Here is a 22,707-nt window from a genome sequence, read left to right as displayed (position 1 = left end):
CCCTTGGACAGACACATCTGGTGTCGACTCATGGAAAACTTACGTCTTCATAGGCGTACCAGAAAGATGTCTTGAGACAGGATCAAAGTGAATAAAACAAGAGTTCCTGCTAAGCCATTGAAACCAGGACAACAATGGAATGTACTGCTCTAAATGCTTCCATTGTCTCCTGGATTCTGCACAAGGGCAGGAACTTTTGGATTGTCTGCAATTCCATAATTCAAGATGAACAAAACATTTAGTCAGCTGCTTTGCAGCACCCCCAACTCTATATCATGAGACGACAACCTAGATTTTGATGGGCCGATCTTTCAAGGACTGATTGGTCAGGAATCTGACTGATTGATCAGCTGGCCAGACAGTGTTGTGAGCTGAATTACATTACCACCCTGAGGCTCTACACTGGACTAGCTGGGGGATTAGAGAAGAGTGTCACTATCATTCTTTTTCATTAAAGAACTCTCTGTTACAACTCCAGTATTCTGTTACTTCCTGTTTTTCTCTCACTGCGTGTTTACGTTTTCATTTCAGTCAACAATTAGTGCCTCCGGGCATGCTGCTGACCTCACAGACCTGCCACTCCACTGCTGCGTCACAACACACACATTAAGGGTTTTCCACTTGTAACACGCTGTTAATGGGAGAGGGTGTTTCCAATGATTCAGTCATTAGTGACACCTCTAGCAACATAAGACAAAGAACAACAAACATAGATATATGGTCTTTGTTGCAAACTTACAATGTGGCACAATCTATTCTTTATCGCACAGCTTTAAGAACATACTGTATAAATTCTGAAAACGACTTATAACAATTGATTAATGTACTTCACTTTGTAATGGTGCTCGATACACAGAATTATGGTATCTACATTTTTGGAGGACGTGTGTCTTACAAAGAACATAAGTGTGTGACTATATACAGTATGTGGGTATATCCTTAAAATATTTCCTGTTTGTAGGGTATTTACTTTAAAAACTCTAGTTAGAAAACAGCAAACGTTCATGTCTAACAAACCAGGACTGTAAGGTTACTTCAACAAAGATCCTAAAAGAATACAAAATTAAGGTAGTTTTAGTTCTCTGCACAAAGGTCTTCCTCTCCCCTTTGTGGGAGAGTTAGTGCACATTCATCTCATGCACCAGGCTGTCTGTAGTCCTGAAAATATTCACAATACACCACAGTCATTTGAATGGATAAATTATCACAGAAACACACGGAGGTCTAACTATATATGTACATGTGTATGTTGTCTTTATTATGAGGTATACAATGTGTAAAATGAGAATAACCTTCAATGTAAATATGATTGTAAATGTGAAATAAAACCCTGATTTCTCACATACAGATACCCAGATTTTAATACAGGTAATATAATGATTTTATTGATGGATCTCACATTTGCACGGGGCTTAAATTTACAATACAATGGCCTATCATACAGTACTATAAATTCATCACAAATATTTTTCAAGATATTAGTCTATTACTGTTTACATGAAAATGACATTTAATTTTCCTGTGACAGTGAAGTCAGTTTCTTTTCACACTCCACTGAATCTTTTCTCCAGCTCTTTCCATGACGTCAGTGGTTTTAAAAAGATAACAATTTACTTTAGGGGAGCTCCTTCTTGACTTGCTATGCATGTTCAGTGATTACCTCATCTTTATTTAGAGCATTACAAGGTATTGGCCAAGCAAGAGAATACCTGAAGTCCAGAACAAAGCAGAGCTGTGCTAATCAACAAACAGACCTCAAGTCAGTGCTGTGATCTTCGGTCTGAACGCCATGGGGTGTCCTGGCAGTCTTTGGTCATTGTGCAGGGGTCCTTTACCACAGGATCTCTTTTGAGGAAACATCCGATCCATTCATCCATTTTATCCAATACAGGGTTGCAGTTCTTGCAAGCAAGGGGCACAAAGCAGGATGCATCCTATGCATCATTCAGTTTCCAGAAAGAATAACTGCCTATTAATCAACTTTCTGAGACAGTGCCTTTAGGTCTGTACTGTACACTGCACCTTACCAGTTCAAACTTCTACAATGTCAGTAGCTGACTGTGACCAGGAGTCCCCAAATAATGGCACAAATTTGGCTGAGCACTACCATTGCTGATGGTACTTTAGCTGACCAGTCTTTCAACATTTTCAGTTCAGATTCCTAGAATTTCTCCGTGATTCAGGCAAGATCAGCAGAAGATGCACTGTCATCCTGGAAGTGTAACACTGTGTTAATCAACACATGACAGCAGTCAGGTAAGGCAGAGGATTGTGTTGGGAATTTGCTAAAGGAGTTGTAAGGAAGCTCCACTGATAAATGATTACTGGTTGCAAATTAGGTGTGTGTATTGTTTTTAACAGCACATTAACTACTTAGCATCTCAGATATAGTATTTCAACCCAAAAACTCTAAAAAACATTTAGCTTAGACTACAATTATACAACTATTTAGAAGAGATTAATTCAATGTTCTGTTTTATGGTTTATGAACATCAATATGAACATTTCTTATGAACAGAGTCCAATGCAAAAACTTTTAATGCCCACCGATTTATGTAAACTCAGATCTGTATGGCAAATAGTATTTTTTTTTTTTGGTGTCTGACTGAGTACTAGGGACAAGAGGTAACTACTCACAGCCCCAAACAAACTAGAGACGTGTGCCGTGGAATTAAAAAAAAAAGTCCATAGAAAATGGCAGCTAAAACATCAACAAGGAACACAGGCAGAAGCTCTTGGGTGTCCAAAGCCCTGACCCCTAAATCAATTAGCTCTTGTGCAATGAGGTACCGAACAGCTTTACATGTTGTATTAGAAAATCAGTTACATAATAGAAATGTTGGGGATCATGAAGACCAAGGTGGAGGAACAGTGTTGTCATGCTGTGGCATACTTAACTATGCCTCACTCCGCAGTGACATCCTGCTTGTTGGCCTTTCCTTTTGTGGGTGGTGCTCATCTAGATATCAACAGGAAAATCACTTACCTAGAAATCAAACTTATTTGGAAGAATTCATAACAGAAACAGAAAATAAATTTTTTTAAATGTTTTCATAAAAATGCTATCATCTTGCCCAGCATTTATAACTTCATCTTCTATTCCCATTGGATAAGAGGAAAATCAACCTGAGTACCAGATTCCACCAAATCAGACACTTGAAGAAATGTATAATGGGTCTGAAATGTAGTCTACATTTTGCTTTAATATGTGACCACCAGCAAGCTGGCTACTGCAGTTCACAACATTATTCATTTTCCTTATATGTTACTGAGATAAAGGTCCCTGCTGACGGTCACCAGTTTTGTGACACAGCTACATTGGCATACCATGGTTTTCCGGAGGTATATAAACCAGTGCTCTTGAAAGGCAGTCAAAGAAAGTGGGAGAGTCGCCAGAACTGTGCTTTAGTGCAAAAGTTCCCAGTCCTGGAGGCCCACACACCTGCCAAATGCCATTTCAACTGAGTTTAATAAATTGATGTAACAAGCTGCTTTATTGGATATTTTTATTTAATGAAAATTCAAAAGTTCCAATAATTTCAATATTTTATCGATTTTTTTTTACTTAAGAAATGCAACAGACAAAAGGTGACCTCCAAAGTGTTCAGGAGCCAAAATCAGTCAAAAACAATCCAAGTGAACCCTGTGATGAAGGGCTCAGCTGTGTAACTGAGAGCTGGGCTGGAATGTAACCCCAGCAGCAGGTGTGTGGGCCTCTGGGAACAGGATTAGGAGCCCCTAGTTTGGAAACAAGGGACCACGTGCTCAAACCTCAAAAGGTAATGACTGTTTTGCACTCGAGCTTCTAAAAATCATTACTTTCAACCTTTTTCCTATGAACATTTTAGGACATTAAAATACCAGTGGAAGAAAATACTTTTCTAGATTTGGGGCACTGGTGATACTGCATAAATCACAACTTGATGAAGACGTTAGCACGTCAATATTACTTTTTTCATAAGCTGACTTTTCTGGTTTGGAGCCACTTGTGTGACATTTCCAACACATATTAGTATTGGTATATTAGCAGAGAGGACATATTGATAAATAGGAACAAGTAATAGGTTTATTCCATGCTGAAAAAAAGAAGAGAACACAACGTTTCAGCCGTGGAGCCTTCTTCAGGTGTGGCAGCTCCACGGCCGAAACGTTGTGTTCTCTTTCTTCTTTTTTTCAGCATGGAATAAACCTATTACTTGTTCCTTTGCAGCCTACGCATGCTGACGCAGCTACCCACCTGAACACATATTGATAAATATTTTGCTAGTTTAAAAGCTACCAATCTGTTAATCATTGAAAGTTTAGATTGTACTTCTTGCCTGTTCAGAACTCTGAAACACAAATTATCCTCCTGTATTTGGACTATGTCACTCTTATGTTACATAATAATATATAAAAGGTTAGAAAAAAAGGAAGATGTTTTATCCATCATTTTCATTTGATTAATCAATCGCAGAATCTCAACTTTTTTCCAGCATCCTAAAAAAGTCCATTTGAACAACAAAACTTGTGAGCCTGCTCCAGAATTCAAGATTCCTTGTGTAAGACATACCTACGACCATATACAGTACACAGTCCAAAACAATATTTAATTTCCAGTTCTTTCCATGTGTCATTGTTAATCTTGATGTGATGAACAAGACTCAGTTTGACTTGAGGAACTGAAATGCATAAATCAAACTCCCTTGCAAATTTATCTTCTCAGAACAAGGTCTTCTTCCTTCCTGCAATACCAGGAATTAGACCATCTGCTTTCTTCCAAACTGCACACTCTACTTACTAGTGCATTGCAGAATTTTAACTACTTTCTTTGGTATAAACTCTGTTTTCAAAACACATCCACACTTTTCTCAATTCAATTTTTCAATTCAAAATATCAGTATCACCCATGTGATATTTATAATGCCTTTTCCTGTTAAATGTGTATGGCACTTTCTCCTTCGGCCCATTATCAGAAAGATACTCATGATAAGGTTCACAGTATTATTTAACTAAAACTAATACTGAAAGTTTGGATTTATTTTACCTATTGTTTTAAGTGTCTCCTATTTTCCATCTTATTCAAATTAACAAGTTAACTGTAGACATTAAGATGGCTGACGAACAGGAAAAGCTGAGCCAAAATTATTCCTGTAGTACATTAAATATTCCCCAAATTATGCAACTTCAGTTTGAGGTTCTGCCCTTATATGTTCATGTACACATTACTCACTTACCATTCTTAGGTCATTTTCCTGGTTCTGGGCTGAAAATGCCTAAAACATGATCTGCCTTTTTCTACACCTTTCTAATCTCCTAGAACACAGTTAAGGCTCAGAAAATCTTCTGGTAATCCTAATTAATATTTAAATATAAAGACTGGGGCACTTCTACATGGTTATTTCTGTGAGAAAATAATTTGTGTATGAAATATTCTATAATGAATTATTGAAAAGAACACTTAAAAAGCCCACAAGTGAAAAATCAGGATCAGGCATCAGGCCCTGGTGATTTATTAGATCACTCCTTGTACCTGAAATTCTTCTGCCTGTCTTCAGCTTGAAACATGGTACTTCGTCTTCCTTGAACACCTGTGTGAAATAGTGGTTTGATACATTTTTCATTTCCTTACACCCACTCTAATTCATTATCGTCTCTTAAGATATTTTACCACTGCATTCAGCAGTGCGCCGTCATAAGACACAAACCGCAGCTCTCAACATGAGAGCAGGGTTTCCACACTGTAAACACTCCCTGAAGGAGATATAATTCTATTTTTCTATCGGACAAGAGCCCAGATACAGATGGACTCTGACAGCAACACCAACACAGCACTGACCAGAGAAACAAGAGGAAATAATGTGAAGGTACATTTAAAGCCAGGAGTAGGAGGTACTTCTTTACCCAGATATTTTAGGAATATGGAACAAGTTACCCAGTCATGTTGTCGAAGCCGAGATCATGGCTCCCTTCAAGAAATGGCAGGGTGACATCTTTTTTTCAATAAGCTACTAACTACCAAAATAGTCAGAGGGGTCAAATGTTCTCCTCTCATTAGCAACTGTTCTCATATTCTAACAGTGAGATTTACTGTTGTTTATCTGTCTACCTCTCCACCTCAGGAACTAAACACAGATAGGAACAACAGACAGATGTCCTGCTGTAATCAGTCAAACAACATAAAATGACATTAAGTTCTCCCATTCGCAGTCTTCCCTGGAACAGAGTAGGAATTCTACTGGTCTTACACTGCAATGCAATTCATATTTTAAAAAGCCATCACATTACTTCAGCATTTTTACAGCTGTTTGGTTTTCACAACAATGATATGAAACAATGGTGTTTTATTTTTTTTAGATGAGAATCTGACAGCTGCAAAGAAATCATCAACCAGAAGGCACATTGACTTATGTCTTGTTAATAAACTTTTCGTGTTGTGTTGAAATGAAGCACGAGAGTCAAGTTTTTCTTTTGTTTTTTTTCCACATAATTGCAAGGCAAACTTAAAACTTTACTAGGAAACAGTTAAATAATACCCTATGGTAACAGTGCAGGTAAAAAGAGAAAATACACTACATTACATTCTTAAACATCATTAAAACACAACCAAATCAACTTGTGTTAAAAATAAAAAGAGCAAGCACATTGAAATGAAAAAGAAGAACAGTAAATAAATGGGTTTTATTAGTCATGTATGTTGAAACCTACAGATACTATAAATAAACAGACTTCAGAAGCCTGAACTATTTGTTCCCCTGTGAGGCAAAACTGACACAGGTCAGTTCATATGAGACATGCTACATTAAGAGGATCAGCCACACCAGGGCTCCTTCACTGCAGAGCTACCATACTACAGCTGGAGAAATTAAGGCTCAGATTTACAATGCAGCCCAGCATTAGAATGGCTGCCATGAGAAATGCATACCCCATAATCAAAAAGACTTCAAATCCCCAGCATACACCTCAGCTCTAACAACAGTCTTTGGACTAATATAACTGTTCACGATTAACTTACAACTATTATAATGCAATACCCAAGTATATTGATTCACATTGTTAATGAGACGTTAACAGAGTTTAGATCTGGCCTTCAAAATCAAGTCTCACTACTAGATTCAGTCTTCAGCTGATGTTCACACAGCCTGTTCCTAATGCTACAGGAGATACACTATGCAGCTGTAGTCTTTTTTTTAATGAACACTCATTCAGCTGAGGGGAGAGGAGGGGACACGTGACCTCCAGAGCAGGTTCTGCATATTATCTACAGTGCATCTGCTGAACAACCAAATTAACCTGTGAGTGTGTGCTCAGGGATGATCAAGCAGTCTGCTTTAGGTTCTTGGAAGAACTCAATGTGCAGCTACACACCAGGAAATCTAGGAGAGAGTACCCTTCTATAAATCTCCTTCAGAAGAAGGAAATCCAATTAAAATCAACTGTTTATACTGATAATAAAGCTGCACGGTTTCTGAATTCTAACACGTCATGCTCTAGACCAAGGGCCTTTCAACCTCTTCAGGAACACACCCCCTTTTTCAAAAGCTCTCTCTCAACGAGACCCTCAAGTTAGTCATAAAATCTAACTAAAGTCATTATTTAATATACTCTTCATTAACTATTAAAAGCACAACAGTAGGTCAACAGATCTGCTAGTCAGCCATAGTATATCTTCTGTGTGACGGTATTCATAATCAAAGGTGACAAGTTTGTTTTGGAGGCAAACCAGACAGCCTATAAGAACCTCCCCAGTACTCCATGAACTCCTAGCTGAAATCTCCTCCTCCACCCCAGAATTAGAGGGGCCTCTTGTATTTATCAAAGGAGCATAGGACATGAGTAGAGTGTGGAGAATGCTCTTGATTCATTCATTGCATAATTTCACATAATTATTTAGTAGAGAGATTCATTCCTTAAAACATTTTTAAAAAGTCAAAGTGGACTTTCAAATTTAAAATGTATTTTGTCCACAACATTTCTTAAATTATAAAATAGTCTGAGATCCACACCGTTTTGCAAAACTCAGCATATGTTACTTCCACCCAGCAGGAGCATAAAGAAATAACTGGAAAACCATTTATGGTCCCTCACATCTGGTTCAGTGCTGAAGGCTCCTAAAGAACTCTCTTTAGCAGATACATTAGCAATACCTGAAACATACTACCTGTCAGGGATGGTTTCAGTGTACCAGAATTAAGAGCCCTGCTAGTCTGCATCCCTATGCACTTTTACTTGTGTGCCGATTCTGCCTGCTTTCAGATTTTAATCCACAACAGTCCATTTCCAATTTTCACAAGGGATAAATAAGTGGGATTTAATGTTCAACTGCACAGACAGCACTGGGAAGAAAAATGAAGCATCAGGGCATCACAGCAGAAATGCAACAAATCAAAAAGTAACAAAAACAGAGCCTGATCGCATTTAGATCATGAAAATCACTAGATTTGTCACTTTTGATACACATGGTGCAGTCTCATACCCTGTAGTGATTTTAGAGGAGAGAGGCACTGCGTTATCAACACAGGTCATTGATTGGGGTTTATTCGTTTTTATGACTATCTGTTTTTGCTGGGGAAAATAGACTTAATAAGGATATATCCAGTTATGTTTGACTATAGGAAACCACCTTCCAGTTTATTTTTATTGGAAAAATAAAGCTGCCTGACTAATGCTACTGCTGAATGGAAATGTTCTACACCAGCTGGAATGAGAAGTGCATGCTGGCACAATTGTGGATGTCTGGTCAACAGATTGGCAATTTGAAATATGCATTTGTAAACTAAGCAAACAAGATTCCCTACAATTCAAATACCACCAACATGAAGTTATCAGGAGGAAAATCATCCCCTCGAGCACAGTGAAATAAGCTGTAAGAATGCAAAACCAGCTGAGCCTTCAGTTTCTGAACAGATATGGATGACAGTGTTTTACCAGCATGGTACCAGGTTATTTTAAAGCTTTAGTGAGTTTCTGGTCCTATACTACTAGTCAACAAAACAGTCTACCAAGGTCCTGGTGAAATTAATCAATGAGAATATGCTACTCATAGCACATGCGATCAAAGGAAATGGGTTTTTAGGGAATTTTTGCGAGAGATGGAGCCGATGCAGATTCTGCATCGCTCCACAATTTAAAATAACAGTTAAGTGTATAAGCACATTCATACCAATGTAAAGCAAATACATAACAAGGTTTTCCATTATTCTAGTTTGTCTTCAAAACTGTTTTTTTCTGCACTGTAATTTACTCAATCTATTAGATAATTAGTTATTCAAGTATCTATGTGCGTGCTGCTATCTATGATGGGGATAAACCCCCAGGGGAAAAATCAAGAGTGCTGGAACACTGGATTTTTTTTAGAGGTGACTGAAAACTGCAACATCTGGTGAACACCCATGCGAATATAGGAAAAACATGCAAACTCCATACAGACAAGTGTTAAAAGGCCAGAACTGAACTCGGGACCCTAGAGCTAGAAGGCAGTGGTGTTAACGACCATGAAACCCTTATACACAAAAAAAACCCACAACAAAAAAGCAAAATGAAAAACCTATCTCATGTATTGCGATGTCAGTTTGTTCTACTGTTAAAGATCAATTTTTGACCCATCCTACTTAGATATTCTGTTCCGAGTTCTACATAACTGTAGTCTGGCGTCCTCAGGATTATATTTTTGGCTTTGTCTTTTACTAAAATGTTGCTTTGGGTTGGACTAGAGTACAATTCCCTTAACCTGGAGAGAACACTTTTGCCAGCTTTATTACATTTGAGAGAGCACAGGGAAAGATAACATAACAGGGGGCAGATAAATTGTGCTTGCAACACTCATATTACTTATTTGGCATGTTGTTTTTATTTTTGACCCCTTGATTCTGATGAGGGATTACCTCAATTCTTTTGATTACAACTCGATTTCTAACTGGGTTTAGTAATTCCCTTGTATGGCAATTTTTCGTCCATAAATTAAGAAATGATTTATTCTCCTTGTTGTCAGAAGGAAATATCAGATTTTTTCCCCTCTTCACATCTCGCTTTGCTTATTGCCACCATTACAATGTAACCCAAAACAGAGATGCTGCCTCTACACAGCACACCAGGATACTTCTGCTTGGGCCTGTCTGGGACTCATCAGGTACAACATGTGACTGTACTGCCAGAGACTTGTCTGGGATACAAGCAGGTACACCATAGCATCAGGAAAAAAAAAACAGTTACTAAATAAGCTGAGGTGCACTTTAAAGTGAGCTAGAGAAAATAGAGCATAAGACACCCTTGGTCTGCATGGAAACCCATCACAAAAGCATGATGGATTTCTAGCAAAGGTCATGTGCTCTTAGAGGGAGCTGTAGCAGACCCTTAGAGATAGTGAGAAGATACAGTGTAGCAGATGAGTATAACAGAAAGCAAATCACTGCACAGACACAGTCCTTCTAAGTTGTATTATACAAATTAACTTAAAACTGCCCATTACCGTACTTTCCGAAAAGGCACATTTCCAGCAATAGTGTAAAAGATCAACTGAAGCTGGCAAAGGCATACTAAAGCTATATCACCACAAAGCAGGAAGGAACCGCAGTGTATAGGTTGATAAGAATAATACCCATGATAACACTGCATTGCCTATTAAAGTGTCATTCAGCTCCTTAAAATGTTGAACACACAAACTATCCACTCTATCCTATCACCAACTCAAATGAGCACATCTCTGTGGCAGAGAGCAAGCACTTTGGAGCAAAGCATGGCGAATACAGAAAGCTTTGTTCAGTATAATTTCCAACTACCGTGCTGCACAATTACCCACAAAACGTACTAGTTAGCAGCAGGGATTTCAGTAACATTGGGGAAAAAAAATGCATCTGCAATGCAGAACTGGACAAGTAGCTGCTCAGAGAGCGGTCACATGGATAAAGAGGTAATGATTTTTAATCCAGCCCAATAATAACTTCCACATGAAAGGCAATTTGAAGATTACAATAAATGGCTGTTCACATAAAAGGGTTTTAACAGGAACACTAACTTAAGAAATAAAAACTGTGAACAAGCTCTCCATTCACAGTATGTTGCAATTTGTTTCAACACCAATAACTCCTTTCTGAAATGAATGGTAAGATGCCATCCTTTAGAATTCACCTAAGCACTGACCACAATTTAAAAAAAAGTTAAAACCTTTAGCCAAAATCATCTTAAATTTAAATGGTAAGGTACAGTATAGCAAAAAAAAAGATGTTTTAATAACTTATATGGTTCAAAATATAGATCTTGAATGCAATTTGCAAAAATATATGTATATGCATGCAAAGATCTAGCCACGTCTTCTCAGATTTAAAACTATAAAACTAATTTTGTGTGAATTTAGGTATTTGTCCTGATTACAAAATGTTCCTTAAAACCCAGTCCACAAGGAATTCATTTTTTTTATTCTAGTGCCGATACCTAAATAATAATAGCAATTCCACCAAATCGGTTTTAAAAAAAGAAAAAACTGGGACCTTGCTAAACAAAGAAAGACACAAGCAAAGTATCATACAATTCTGCATCCATCACTGACATCTGGATACATATAGAGATATTCCTCCCATATATAGCCGTATGTCACAGTTCTACAATACTCAAAAGAGCTGTCCCTGAACCATCTGAATCTACATACTTTCAATTCCATGTGGCATGGAGCTAAATTACCAAACTAAAACTGACCAGAAAAAAGCTCTAGGAACTAAACAGTGCCACCTATGGAAGAACTCCTGAATGAGTAAGCCGAGCAGAATTACACATTTGAGAGATACAGGAGCATGAGTATTGCACTGTATTAGATCAAAATACAGTAGTATAGTGAATGATCTACAGTATTTTTTATGCCACCTATGCAACTAAAACTGATCTGTTGCTATCCTCCATTTAGTTAACCTATGTATTTATGTATAGTTTAGTCATTCATTGAGTTGTTCTTCGTACCATAACATAAATGTCATGTTCACTTTGAAATATCTAGCAACACAGACGAACAGTTTCTACTATATTGTATATATGATATAAAAAAGATGCAGAAATGTCTATAGAATGCCCAAAATAATTAGAATCATTTTAAAGTAAAACCTCAAAATCAAGTAAAAAATTGACTTTCAGTCTTGGTAGATTCTGACCAATTCCCAAGCGTAAGACCTTTCAGAAAGGACTATACAAAAATGCAAAGGCAATTCTAAATTCTGCTAATGATACTCTTTTAATGTAATATAATAAGACTACCTTAGCCTCATTGCCAACAGGTCTTAGGACCTTCTAATTTCAATCTTGACTAGGGTTAAATCTACCACATATGAAGATAACTCATATTGGAATTGGATAAAAAGCCTATAGTCCTAATCTGGGAATCATGAAAAATATATTTTTGCACATTTTATCAGAGAAAATTAGATTGTAGATTGAATTTAATATGGGGAAGAGAAAGCTTTGTTTCCTATTATCCACATACCATGGTGGTACATTATGCAAACATATAAAGGAAAAAAAAAATTTGGCACAGACTGGATTTCAGTTTTTCTCTAATATTATAATTTAACTCCATCCCCATGCACAGCCTTTCCAGCCCATGACTGACACCATGTGATTAACAGAAATGCTTATTGACACGTGAAGTGATAGTTATCATAAGCAGCCCCTCATCAAACTGTGCCTGCTCTAAGAAAGGCAAAGAAAGCTGGGGAAACAAAATCTAGATATAGACTAAAATAAAACCTTCTCTAGGACTTGTAACAAAACCTCACCCTGTCTTTATCCCTGTATGTAACTGATATACTACTCTCTGCTGTCACCCAAGACCTCATTCTCAGAGATTGTCAAAATTCTCAACCAGGATAACAGGATTTCCCTGTATGAAACTTCATGCAAAGCACATGGTTTCAGGAATCCTACTCATGTTTCACATATGAGAAACTAATTTAGAAATCTGAAGAGTTTGTAATTAATGCAAGCCTTTCTGCAGGTATTTTGTACGATGTACAGACCACTGCAATATCCTCCTCAGAAATCCCACCTGCTGTGATAATTTTGTTCATTCCAGACTCTTAAATTAATTTCACCGGTTAAGTGCAGACAGTACTGTGACTCTCCAATGTCAAATTACAGAGAAATAATAGGCTAGGTCTTAGTGCTTCAACATTGTTTACATAGAAACTAGCATATTCCATCCATAACATTTATTGACTGAAAGACTGACAAAAATCTGATGAGGAGAGCAAAATTAAAATCTAATGTTTCTCACTGTTCTGCTCAGCAGTAAAAGTCACAGCTGGTGGGATTTTACTGGAAGAAGTGTTGTTCCTGAATTGCAAAAGCTGCAAGAAGTGCCTATGGCAATTTTTTAGCTGTACAAATTAAAGTGATCTATAATACTGACCAGGTACACTCAGAAAACAGTTGTAAAGTTCAAAAGGTGCTGGTCAAATAAAAATGCTAAAGAGGGCTCGGGAAAGGAAGGACATTTCACTTTTATAGCTATAATACTTTGCTCAAGGGGATAAAGACAAGAAAGTAAAATTATATAAAAGATAACTTGCTGGAACTGCTGTCAAGTCAATGCAGTAGTATCGCATATCTCATATTTTATCATGCAAAACCAGGGAATTTATAAAGTGTCAGAGAATGTGTTTGAAACATGGTGCTGACTGAACGATCTACGGTGATGAAACCTTGGCTATTCCAATCCCCCCTTCGTCCCCCCTGCCACCCTGAGCCCTAGTGACTTGGTTTTCTGTTGCAACAGCTGTTTGCTTCCTATTAAGAGGTAACTGTGGTTCAGTGGTGCTTTCTGAAGCTGTGTGCCTGACTTGTCTTTATCTCTTTAGGTGGAAATGAAGAGGCTCACAATAGCCTGGTTCAGAAGTGCCTCTCAGGGCTCACCATTCTCCTCCTGTGTTATTTCTGTATCTGGAAAATAAAGAGCCTCAGGTTAATGTTCTTGGCTGCCAGCAGTTTGTTGCACTCCACCGAGTCAATGATGGGCAGGGGCATGTAGTCAGTCTCATTGGTGTCGTTGCTGAAGACGTAGTGGTAGATGACCGGCTTGATCTTGACATCGTCATAGGGCCCCTTGAGCAGCAGGTAGGAACACTCAAGCGCAGAGTTCACCTTGCTCTTCAGGATCAGCTGGAAGGACAGCGTGCGCTTGCAGGACAGGTTGGGGTTGCGCTCGGAGTCGTTCACACGCGCCTTCAGCACCCAGGTCTGGTTCAAGACTGTGAAGCGTGGGGTCTCGTAGTACAGCCGGGTGATGAAGTCATCTGTCCGATATGGTCGGAACTGCACTTCTAGAGAGCAAGAAGCAGAAAAAACAGAGCTTAGGCTGCATGTGCAAACAAGGCAAGTTCTCTGCTATGACACTGCTACAGTACAGAAGAAAACAGACCAAAGCGAAAAACAATACAGCTGCACACTGCCTGGCAGAAGTCAGGACAAATTCATTTTCCTACCTTGTTAAGGTTGGGCTTCTTGTTGACGACAGCGGAGAAAGGCTTAACAGCCTCTGAGAAGCCAAGGTAAAGACATTTACATAGCAATAGACGAATGGTTACAAACGAGGGGAACCCATTTGAGCCAATCTTGCTCACCAAGTTGCTCAGAGTTAAATGATGTGTAAGACTCCATGAAGCATCTTTCCGAACACTCTCAGTGACAACTGCAACTCTGTTAGTGCCTTATATCAGTTTTGAAGTGGAATTGGAAATGAAAAGCAGGAAATCCATGATTTTTACAGCTCCATCCCATTTTGCTTCAAAAGAAAAAGACTGGGAAATACTATGTGGATAATGCTTCTGTAAAAAAATCCTACTCTAATAAATTCATACCAAGTCAAATCTCAAGGATCTTGTTTCTAGTGTACATTCTGCTGACATTGTCACAGGTTTTCATCAAGTGTTCAAAGTCACAGGTACAGAATTCATGTGCAAAACTGCCTCTAGCACAATTGTCATCACCCTTACAGCTGATAAGGCCTGATCATATGCAAAGCTAGTGAAAAATACAGTAGTGGTGGGAACAGGGTTTTTCAGATTTTATGCCTAAAAACACTTAAGAAGTCCTTTGTACAGCTGTGTTACTGTCAAAGTTCTTTAATAGTTTGCATACTCAACAAAGGGACACACTAAAGGGCAGAGAAAGACCTGTGAAGCCGATCTTCTCGAAGCACAGCAGACTGAAGATGCTGTTGTAGAGTTGCATCTCTTTACGGTGGGACTGGTCCATCTCATCCAGGATACCCATCAGCTCATTCCCCGTTTTGGTGGGATGGCAGCACTCTGCCTCGTGTACTGTCAGCTCATGGAAGGGACCCTGCCACGGACAGCCAATCCGCTTGTACTTGCACTGGGTCACTCTGCAAAGAAAGAAGAAGAAACAGCAGCTGATGAGAAAGAGGATAGATGTTTTTTCATCCAGTCTCTAGCTACGAAGTGGCTGTCTCTATCCCAGTCACTCAAGTCACTATCTTGGTGCATTATGCCATTTTTGATCAATTACATAACATACTTCCTAGTGCGACAGAAAGCAAATAATACAGCCCTGCAGAAGAACAGAGAAGCTGTTAGCACAAGATTAAAACTAACCTGTACACTACTGCATAAATGAAGTTAAAGAAAGATGGAGACAGAAATGTCAGGCTTCTAACCAGCATCTGCATGCCATGGAGTCAGTCCAGTAGAGCTGGGGGAACAGTTCTAATGCTTGGAAGTTCATTGATTACTAGATTAGGAGAGCGTGCAGAAAAGATGAAACACACCAGACACAGGAGGGCCTGATGATCGGTCCATACCTGTCCTGGCACTCCTCCTTCTGGTGCCTCTCGAGCACACTGCGGGGGAACTGCTTGAGGCAGAAGCCACACTCGCAGGGCAGCTCGCTCACTGCCTTCTCTACTGCCAGGTTGCGGCAGCACAGGCTCTTACTGATCTCGCAGCGGCAGTTGGGGCAGGTGGCCTGCTCCTCCTTCAGCCGTGCATCCGCCAGCAGGTGGATGAAGCAGCCGGCACACATCAGGTGCCCATTCGTACACTGTGGGGTTAACAGGGCACGCACAAAGGGTTAACAACAAGCCATCAGGGGGCTGGGGGGGTGGGACACATACAAACACCTGCAGTCAGGGTAACCTCCCCTTCCTGTCGAGGTAGTGAGACAAGGAAACGGTGTTAACAAATTCAGAAAAAAAATGGCAGTTTCATAAACTTCTAACCATAAAAAACATTGTATCTCACCGAGTTTGTCACATTTTAATCATGCAGATCGCAAAAGTGTACCGTATTGTCTGAAACCACCGCTTTCTGCCTAGTATGAGTCCTTCACCAGTGAACGTGACACAAGCTTAGATGAACTGTAGAAGGCATTCGTAAGGATTCACAGAACCAAAGCTGTGCAATGACAAACTCCAAAACCTTATTTTTACTCAAATAAACAAGCCAGTGGGCACAGGAAGGACACAGCAACTCGCCTTGCTGAATATCCCGAAGAAAGAACGTTACAGCAATAGAAGACATTTTCCATGTTAGGTAAAAAAAGAAAAGGATCAGAGGTGGTAAAATGCTTTCAAAAACTGAAAACAAATCTGTATTTTTAATTTGTTTTGTGGTTGAGAAAGCTGTGGAAACCAACCTAGAAAATGACCAGGCTTTCTGGATGAAGGAACACCTTGCTTACGCTTGCATTCACAACACGTTACAAGAACTGGAACCACACTGGCAGAAAAGACTCTTCAAAGCAGCTTTTGTAAAATCTGTATGTCAGCAGGAAATAAAACCACTGCTTGCGACTCCAAACAAGCACACGCTCCTGTGGCGACTTTTTTTCTTCCCAGTTATAAGTGGGGCATTCAGCAAAGACTGGGGGCTGGCAGTCATCTGTAGTAAACACCAGTTGAGGAATGTGTAAAATCTCATGACGAGGTCCGTTACTATGGGGGAAGGGTCTCTCTCAGTCAGCTGACTGCTGCTGTCCATCAGCCTCTCTTCGGGTTCTGCTGCCCCTTCTCTCTTTTTTAAACTGGCAGTGCACAATGAATTCGTCCCACAGCCAACAGAGGTCCTAGAAAATGTAGGTATTTTAAATGCATTGCAAAATAGAGAAACCTGAAAAAATTGATTTGTTTTTTCTGTTGCTACCAGATGGATAAAAAAAATTGTGTTACTGGGAAACACTGATCACAAAGCCATCCTGTCATTGGGTGCAAATTTGTCCTTCTTTCAGTGCACAGTGATGCAGGGTCCTTCTTTCTGTGCACAGGAGCAGCGCTGGAAATTCCTCTGTCCATCACTCTTCTTTGGGAGGATTTTCATTAACACCTAAATAAGTGTTGCTTACTTATGTTATACTGCATCACCTTCATTTGCAGCAACAAGTAACAGCAAATATCCCCAATGACCAGGATTGCAGAGCAACTAACACCTAAAACCACCAACAGCACACTAATACATTTCTTTATGAGTTTGCATAAAACGTGTCTTCTTTGGGTGTCCCCAGGACTTTTTATTCAGCAGGATAAGACGTACCGGGTACTTGTGATGAAAGATTGCTAAGGCAATGTAAATCAGAGTTCAGTGTTTTGGAGAGGGAATACAATGTAACAACATTTGGTGAATCCATCAGTGAATCTCCAGTACCTGCAGCATACTGGAAACAGGACAGCAATCAAAAAACCTGGGGGGTATTAAGGTCAGCATCCACATGTAGCCAAAAGATCAGAGTGTCTCTGCTGCTTTAAATTGGTTTTCATTGAATTGATTCCATCATTATAGCCGTGGCCTTTCATAGTCCTGCCTAAGGCTCCAGCCAATAACTTTCTGACTCAGGTGACTCACATTACTGCACTAACATTGCAGATGTTAGGATTTCCTTGCAAAAACTACATTGTTAATTTATATGTGAAATGCAACTCTCTGTGCTGAGTTCTCATGAATTTCATTCTATAACACTAACTAATAAATTACTATTCTATTGCAACTTTGCCTCTTGGTCACCTTGAGTGCAGCCAGACAGTTAATTACCCAAGTAAACACAGTTCTTGGTCTCTTTTGTTGAATTCTGATAGCTATTTTGTACAAAAATCCAAATGCAACCTAACTTATTTCACCTAAATGGTAGCAAGAATTAGATGTACACTGAGCTTTGGCACAGGCAGAAATCACTGAAACACTCCCACACATTTTTTAAATGTCAAAGAATTCAAGGTTCATTAGATCAAGTATGGTAGTGCTTGAAACTTGATTTACTTAAACGTCAAGTGCATTTACTTCATTTTAATACACCATGTGCAACATGATCTGTTTTCCAGAACTGCTAAGGTGGTGCTCACCATGAAAAAGCTTGATTAGACTGATTAATCCAGGTCCCAGTAATGCGTTACCAACAAAATCAGGGAATGTTCTCCCTCATTTACGGTCTCTACCATCACAAAACTGTGTACTGTCCATGTATAGGTAGAGCACAGTCTGTACTTCAGAAACATGACTTTGTCAGAACTCACACTGTTCAGAGCTGTTTGAGTTCTTGGAACATACATTTTCTCTTTAACACCCACGCCTTCAAATACTAGATTAGATGTTCATTAACTACCCTGTAAAAGTTATATTTTCTTACACAGCTCTCTGAAGCCTGTGTCCCAGCCTGCACAATACAATGGAGACTTTTTGGTAATAATTCTAAATTCAGTTATAAAAAGGAAACACGAGTAACAAATCGGTTAACCCACTGGCATTAGCTGCACTGAAAGCTAACGGAATTGTCATTTGGTAAACAAAATACATTGGTCTAGGCTTAAGTGTATGGCCTAAGAAAAATAAACTGGTTTAAGCTCAAGTGCAACACTAGATGAGCTTGAAATTTCGCTAAAAATTTCACATAATAGTGCTATGCTAAACAAGATCATATTAAGTAGTATATTAGACACAAGAGCTTTTTGCAGCAGTGTAAAACTAAACTACTGCCTACTATCCTAAGTAATCACTTTAGTTTTAATCAAACACTGATCAGTACTTCCTGAGGATAAGACGATCAGATTTTTAACAATGAGCTATTTTTTCACGATTCAGCTGAGTGCCATCTCTGAAGCAAAGTGCAAGCTTTGGAGAAAGATATGTACATCTTGAGAAGTAACCTTGTGATTTAAACGAAGACTCTTCCACAGCTCTCACGTAAAAAATGAACATACAAATTAAAGAGGCTAGAAAGACTACATTAAGTCACAGTGCTAAGCATTGTTACAGGCTACCTGTACTTCAGTATATATACATATCTTCCATTTTATGATGATCACTACCAAATTAGAACAAAAATTCACCCCTCTTAATATTTATACTGCTGGTCCCCAGACCTGATCCTGAAAACCATGAAACCTTCAGTTTTTCAGGATCTTTTCCTTCAGCAGTTAAAAATCACATCAGTGTTGACAAATTAAGATAGCAACAATTAAGAATGCAAATTAAGATACATCATTTCAGTTAAAAAAAACAGAACCTTGAAAGTCCTCCTGTACTAGGGTTGGACACCCCTGCCCTTTCCTCTAGTCTTTGCTTAAATTAGAACTTGATTCTCGCTGGTACTGTTTTTTTTTTTGCTTGGTTTCAATTTTACAGCTGCTCTGATGGAAACCTTTGCACTAAAATATCACGGGCTGTAAAGAGATGATCTGCAGTTTTGCCCTGCAGGAATGCAGCATCTCTTACAGTTATCTGAAGCAGCAGGGAGAGACTCGAGGATTTTATTACGTGTCATTGTGTAATGGCGTTGGTGGAATCATCGCTTACCTGGAGAAAGGTGACATGGTGGACGGGCCCTGATGTGTATGATGTCTACACACAGCCAGGCGGCGTAGGGACGCATTGTGTTACACACCAGCACACACTCAATATTACGAAAGGCTTCAGTTTATTGTATTTTTTTTAAGTCGGCACGACATTTTGGCAAGCCCGAACAGGCACACACTGCAGACAGCCGATTCAATACAGTATTTCATGTTATGAACTCACAATGCACTTACATGACAAAGCTGCAGCACACTTGCAATTTCGGTTCTACATTCGATTCACAATTCCTACTCATTTCTCTTTGTCAGTCATTTTACCAAAACACAACAGACACTCGGTAATGTAATATTTTGTTTTACCTGGTAGACGGACGCTTTGGGCAGGTCTAGGCACACGGTACAGCACAGGACAGAGTACAGTCTCTCCTCCAATTTCCCTGCCTCGCCTTCCTGCAGTCTCACCCGCTTCTTGGGCGGCGCGTCCGGGTCGGCCTCAGGCCCCGGTCCCTCTCTCCGCAACCCAGCCTCGTCCTGTCCTCCGACTAGCCCGGCGCCCCCTGGCCCCGCTTCGAGGCCGGCTCCCACCGCCCCAACCCCAAGCCCAGCCGAGGAAGAGGAGCCCGGAGTAGCGACAGCCGCGACCCCCACATCTCCCCTCTCCTCTAGAGAAGACATCGGGGATGCAGCGGGTTGTCTCTTTGTCTGTCTGCCTGCCTGCCTGTCAGCCCGAGTTCAGACGCGCAGTGCGCCCCAAACTGAATGTACAGCTGTGCAATGAAAAGTGGTTACACTATATTTCGTAATATTAGATGTAATAATAGCGGTGCAATTTTGTAATGCCCAAGAAGTGACGTCTGCATCTAATGAGAAACCGTTGAATTATATTGATGCTGATGTCTATTATGAAAGTAATTTTACATTTTCCCAACACTCAAAATATAGATCTATTTTGCTTCAGCTGAAAACAAAACAACACACGTTGAATTGTCTTTACTGCTCGGTGTCACCACCCAGCCTGCAGATCACCGGCACCCCGGGCTCAGTACATCGATCCTCCGCTTTCTTCCTACCCAACCAGCGCTGAGCTCCTCTGGACCAGATCCGCTCCGACTTTCCGTCTCTATCGCGACTCAGCTTGACATCGACTCCTGGACTGGGCAGCCATCTTTGTTTTTCTTCTATTCGTCTCCTCCTCTCAAAAAGACTCCTGAACGTCTCCCAATCTGTTTTAGGATTACTCTACAAGGGTCACAAGTGAAACCAATCAGAATCGTTGTTGGGGAAAGGCTGTCAATGTTTGCCAGTACTTATCTTTGGCTTCACTTGCCAGTCCTGTGTGCCATCCAGGATTGGTTGTTAATGTGGCGTTGTGTAGTCAGGTGACAGGGATATTTAAAAAGACAGGGGCCTCTTACGTGCTTATTCTTCTCTTTACGACTTCTTGCGGGTGAATAAAGAGCAGCGCCTGTAAAGGTGACTGGAGAAAGTCTGAAACAAATAGAGGAGAAATAGGACGTCATTACCAGGCGTCACCGTGGCAACCACTACACCGGGTTTTGGTATTCTGAATTTTAACTTTGAGCAGTGCACTGCAGTTGCAAAGGTGAATACCCTGTTGTTTTTACTGTGTACCTCTGTACTCTGCACTGTAATTAAACTCTACAGCACAATCACAAACCCTGAAGTTCAGAACGTAATATGGATTTTCGTGTGTGCAGTAACTGTCTAGAAGATAAAAATGGCACCGGAAGTCCGGCTGTGTGCAACTGGCTCGGGTCTGTTACAGCAAGGACAATTCCTAAATAGGGAGGTCTTAAAAAAAATTCTAGCATTTATTTTGAAATAAAACCAAGAAGTAAAAACAGGAATAACTGGAGCAGCGGTGAAATAAATTACAATTTAGACAAGGTTTGGAATGTTCCTATTTATATATTGTGTCGCATAAAGCTACTGTTTACTTCCAAATTGTAGTATAAATGGCTATGAAGGACTTAAAGAACACCACAACCGGGATATTTCTATATAACGTCAATCTTGTTGTTACTGGATAGCTGTTAATACGTGAATATCAGGAGCCTTTCCCTGTGATTAGCAGGGCCTGCAGATTTTCCTTTAGCTCAACTGGTTTGGTCCCTGTTGAGTGACGCCATAGGCCCGGGTTCGAGTCCCCAACGGTGGGGGTGGGAGAGCGACCTGAGACGGCAGCGGCAAGGGTGCATACAATATATGTATGCTTAAAATGTTTAAAGTTTCTCATCTTACTGTACCTTTACGGCGCATAATGACAACTTTGTTACGCTAATTCTGTCGAAATAAAACTACTGAATCTCTTATAGTTTATATGTTCTCGATTTCTGTTTTGTTTTACCCCGCTGGTGAACATTTCACTAAACTTACAGTATAGCATTGCTGTATTACATTTACAAGTAGCTCAAAAAAAAAATTTAATGGACAACTTGTCAAATAAAACACTCGGGAACAGCGACCTATTGTATATAACGTTCCTATTGCTTCGGTGTGAAGTAATTACCTCTAAAATGCAAAGGGTAATAATTTACAATCATCCCTGATTGTATTATTTTTAAAAAGACAAGCTAGAGTTTTTGACAGACAATTCCTACTATTTTTTAAACTGTGTATTAATAAACCTACCATTCGAACATTAATACATAGTTTCTACATGAATTTATGAATTAATTAAATTCATCCATTACAATAATAATATATTTCATTATACAATAACCAATGTCGGAACCCGGGACTTTTAGTTAGAAAAATGCAAATATGTAGTTCTCAAAACAGTCCATAACATCTCCCTTCAAAATATAAACAGGTATTTGTAAGACTGTAATTCTACTCCATGTTTATTGTCGATGCTTGTACTACAGTACAACTACACTGCATTTGTTTTTAATAGATGACGTAGTTAGATATGATTGATAATCCTCTCA

The 22,707-nt window shown here is 39.5% G+C and overlaps 1 protein-coding gene across 2 annotated transcripts; it reads right to left on the bottom strand.

Annotated features, from left to right (window-relative positions):
* Nucleotides 1–6,442: 6,442 nt before the first annotated feature.
* On the bottom strand, nucleotides 6,443–21,073 carry zftraf1 (zinc finger TRAF-type and ring finger containing 1). Of its 2 annotated transcripts, XM_088601368.1 has the most exons (5): nucleotides 20,827–21,073; nucleotides 20,117–20,523; nucleotides 15,779–16,017; nucleotides 15,132–15,343; nucleotides 6,443–14,279 (listed from the first exon to the last, which is right to left on the bottom strand). In XM_088601368.1, exons 2-5 carry the CDS (start codon nucleotides 20,429–20,431, stop codon nucleotides 13,888–13,890), a joined length of 1,158 nt encoding a protein of 385 aa, XP_088457494.1. In that variant the 5' UTR covers nucleotides 20,432–20,523; nucleotides 20,827–21,073; the 3' UTR covers nucleotides 6,443–13,887. The 2 variants fall into 2 exon arrangements, with proteins under 2 accessions (XP_088457494.1, XP_088457493.1); XM_088601367.1 differs by having other exon boundaries at nucleotides 20,117–21,073.
* Between the last annotated feature and the right edge of the window lie 1,634 nt (nucleotides 21,074–22,707).

Source organism: Lepisosteus platostomus, chromosome 12 (assembly GCF_059453375.1).
Source record: "Lepisosteus platostomus isolate fLepPlt1 chromosome 12, fLepPlt1.hap1, whole genome shotgun sequence".
Classification (NCBI taxonomy): domain Eukaryota; kingdom Metazoa; phylum Chordata; class Actinopteri; order Semionotiformes; family Lepisosteidae; genus Lepisosteus; species Lepisosteus platostomus.
This window is presented reverse-complemented; position numbering and strand designations above follow the sequence as displayed.

Coding starts and splice junctions, on each gene's coding strand:
- zftraf1 (XM_088601367.1), bottom strand. CDS start 20,431: ATGTCTTCTCTAGAGGAGAGGGGAGATGTGGGGGTCGCGGCTGTCGCT. Junction 16,018..20,116: donor CCAAAGCGTCCGTCTACCAG/GTAAAACAAAAT, acceptor TTAACCCCACAG/TGTACGAATGGGCACCTGAT. Junction 15,344..15,778: donor AAGGAGGAGTGCCAGGACAG/GTATGGACCGAT, acceptor CTTTCTTTGCAG/AGTGACCCAGTGCAAGTACA.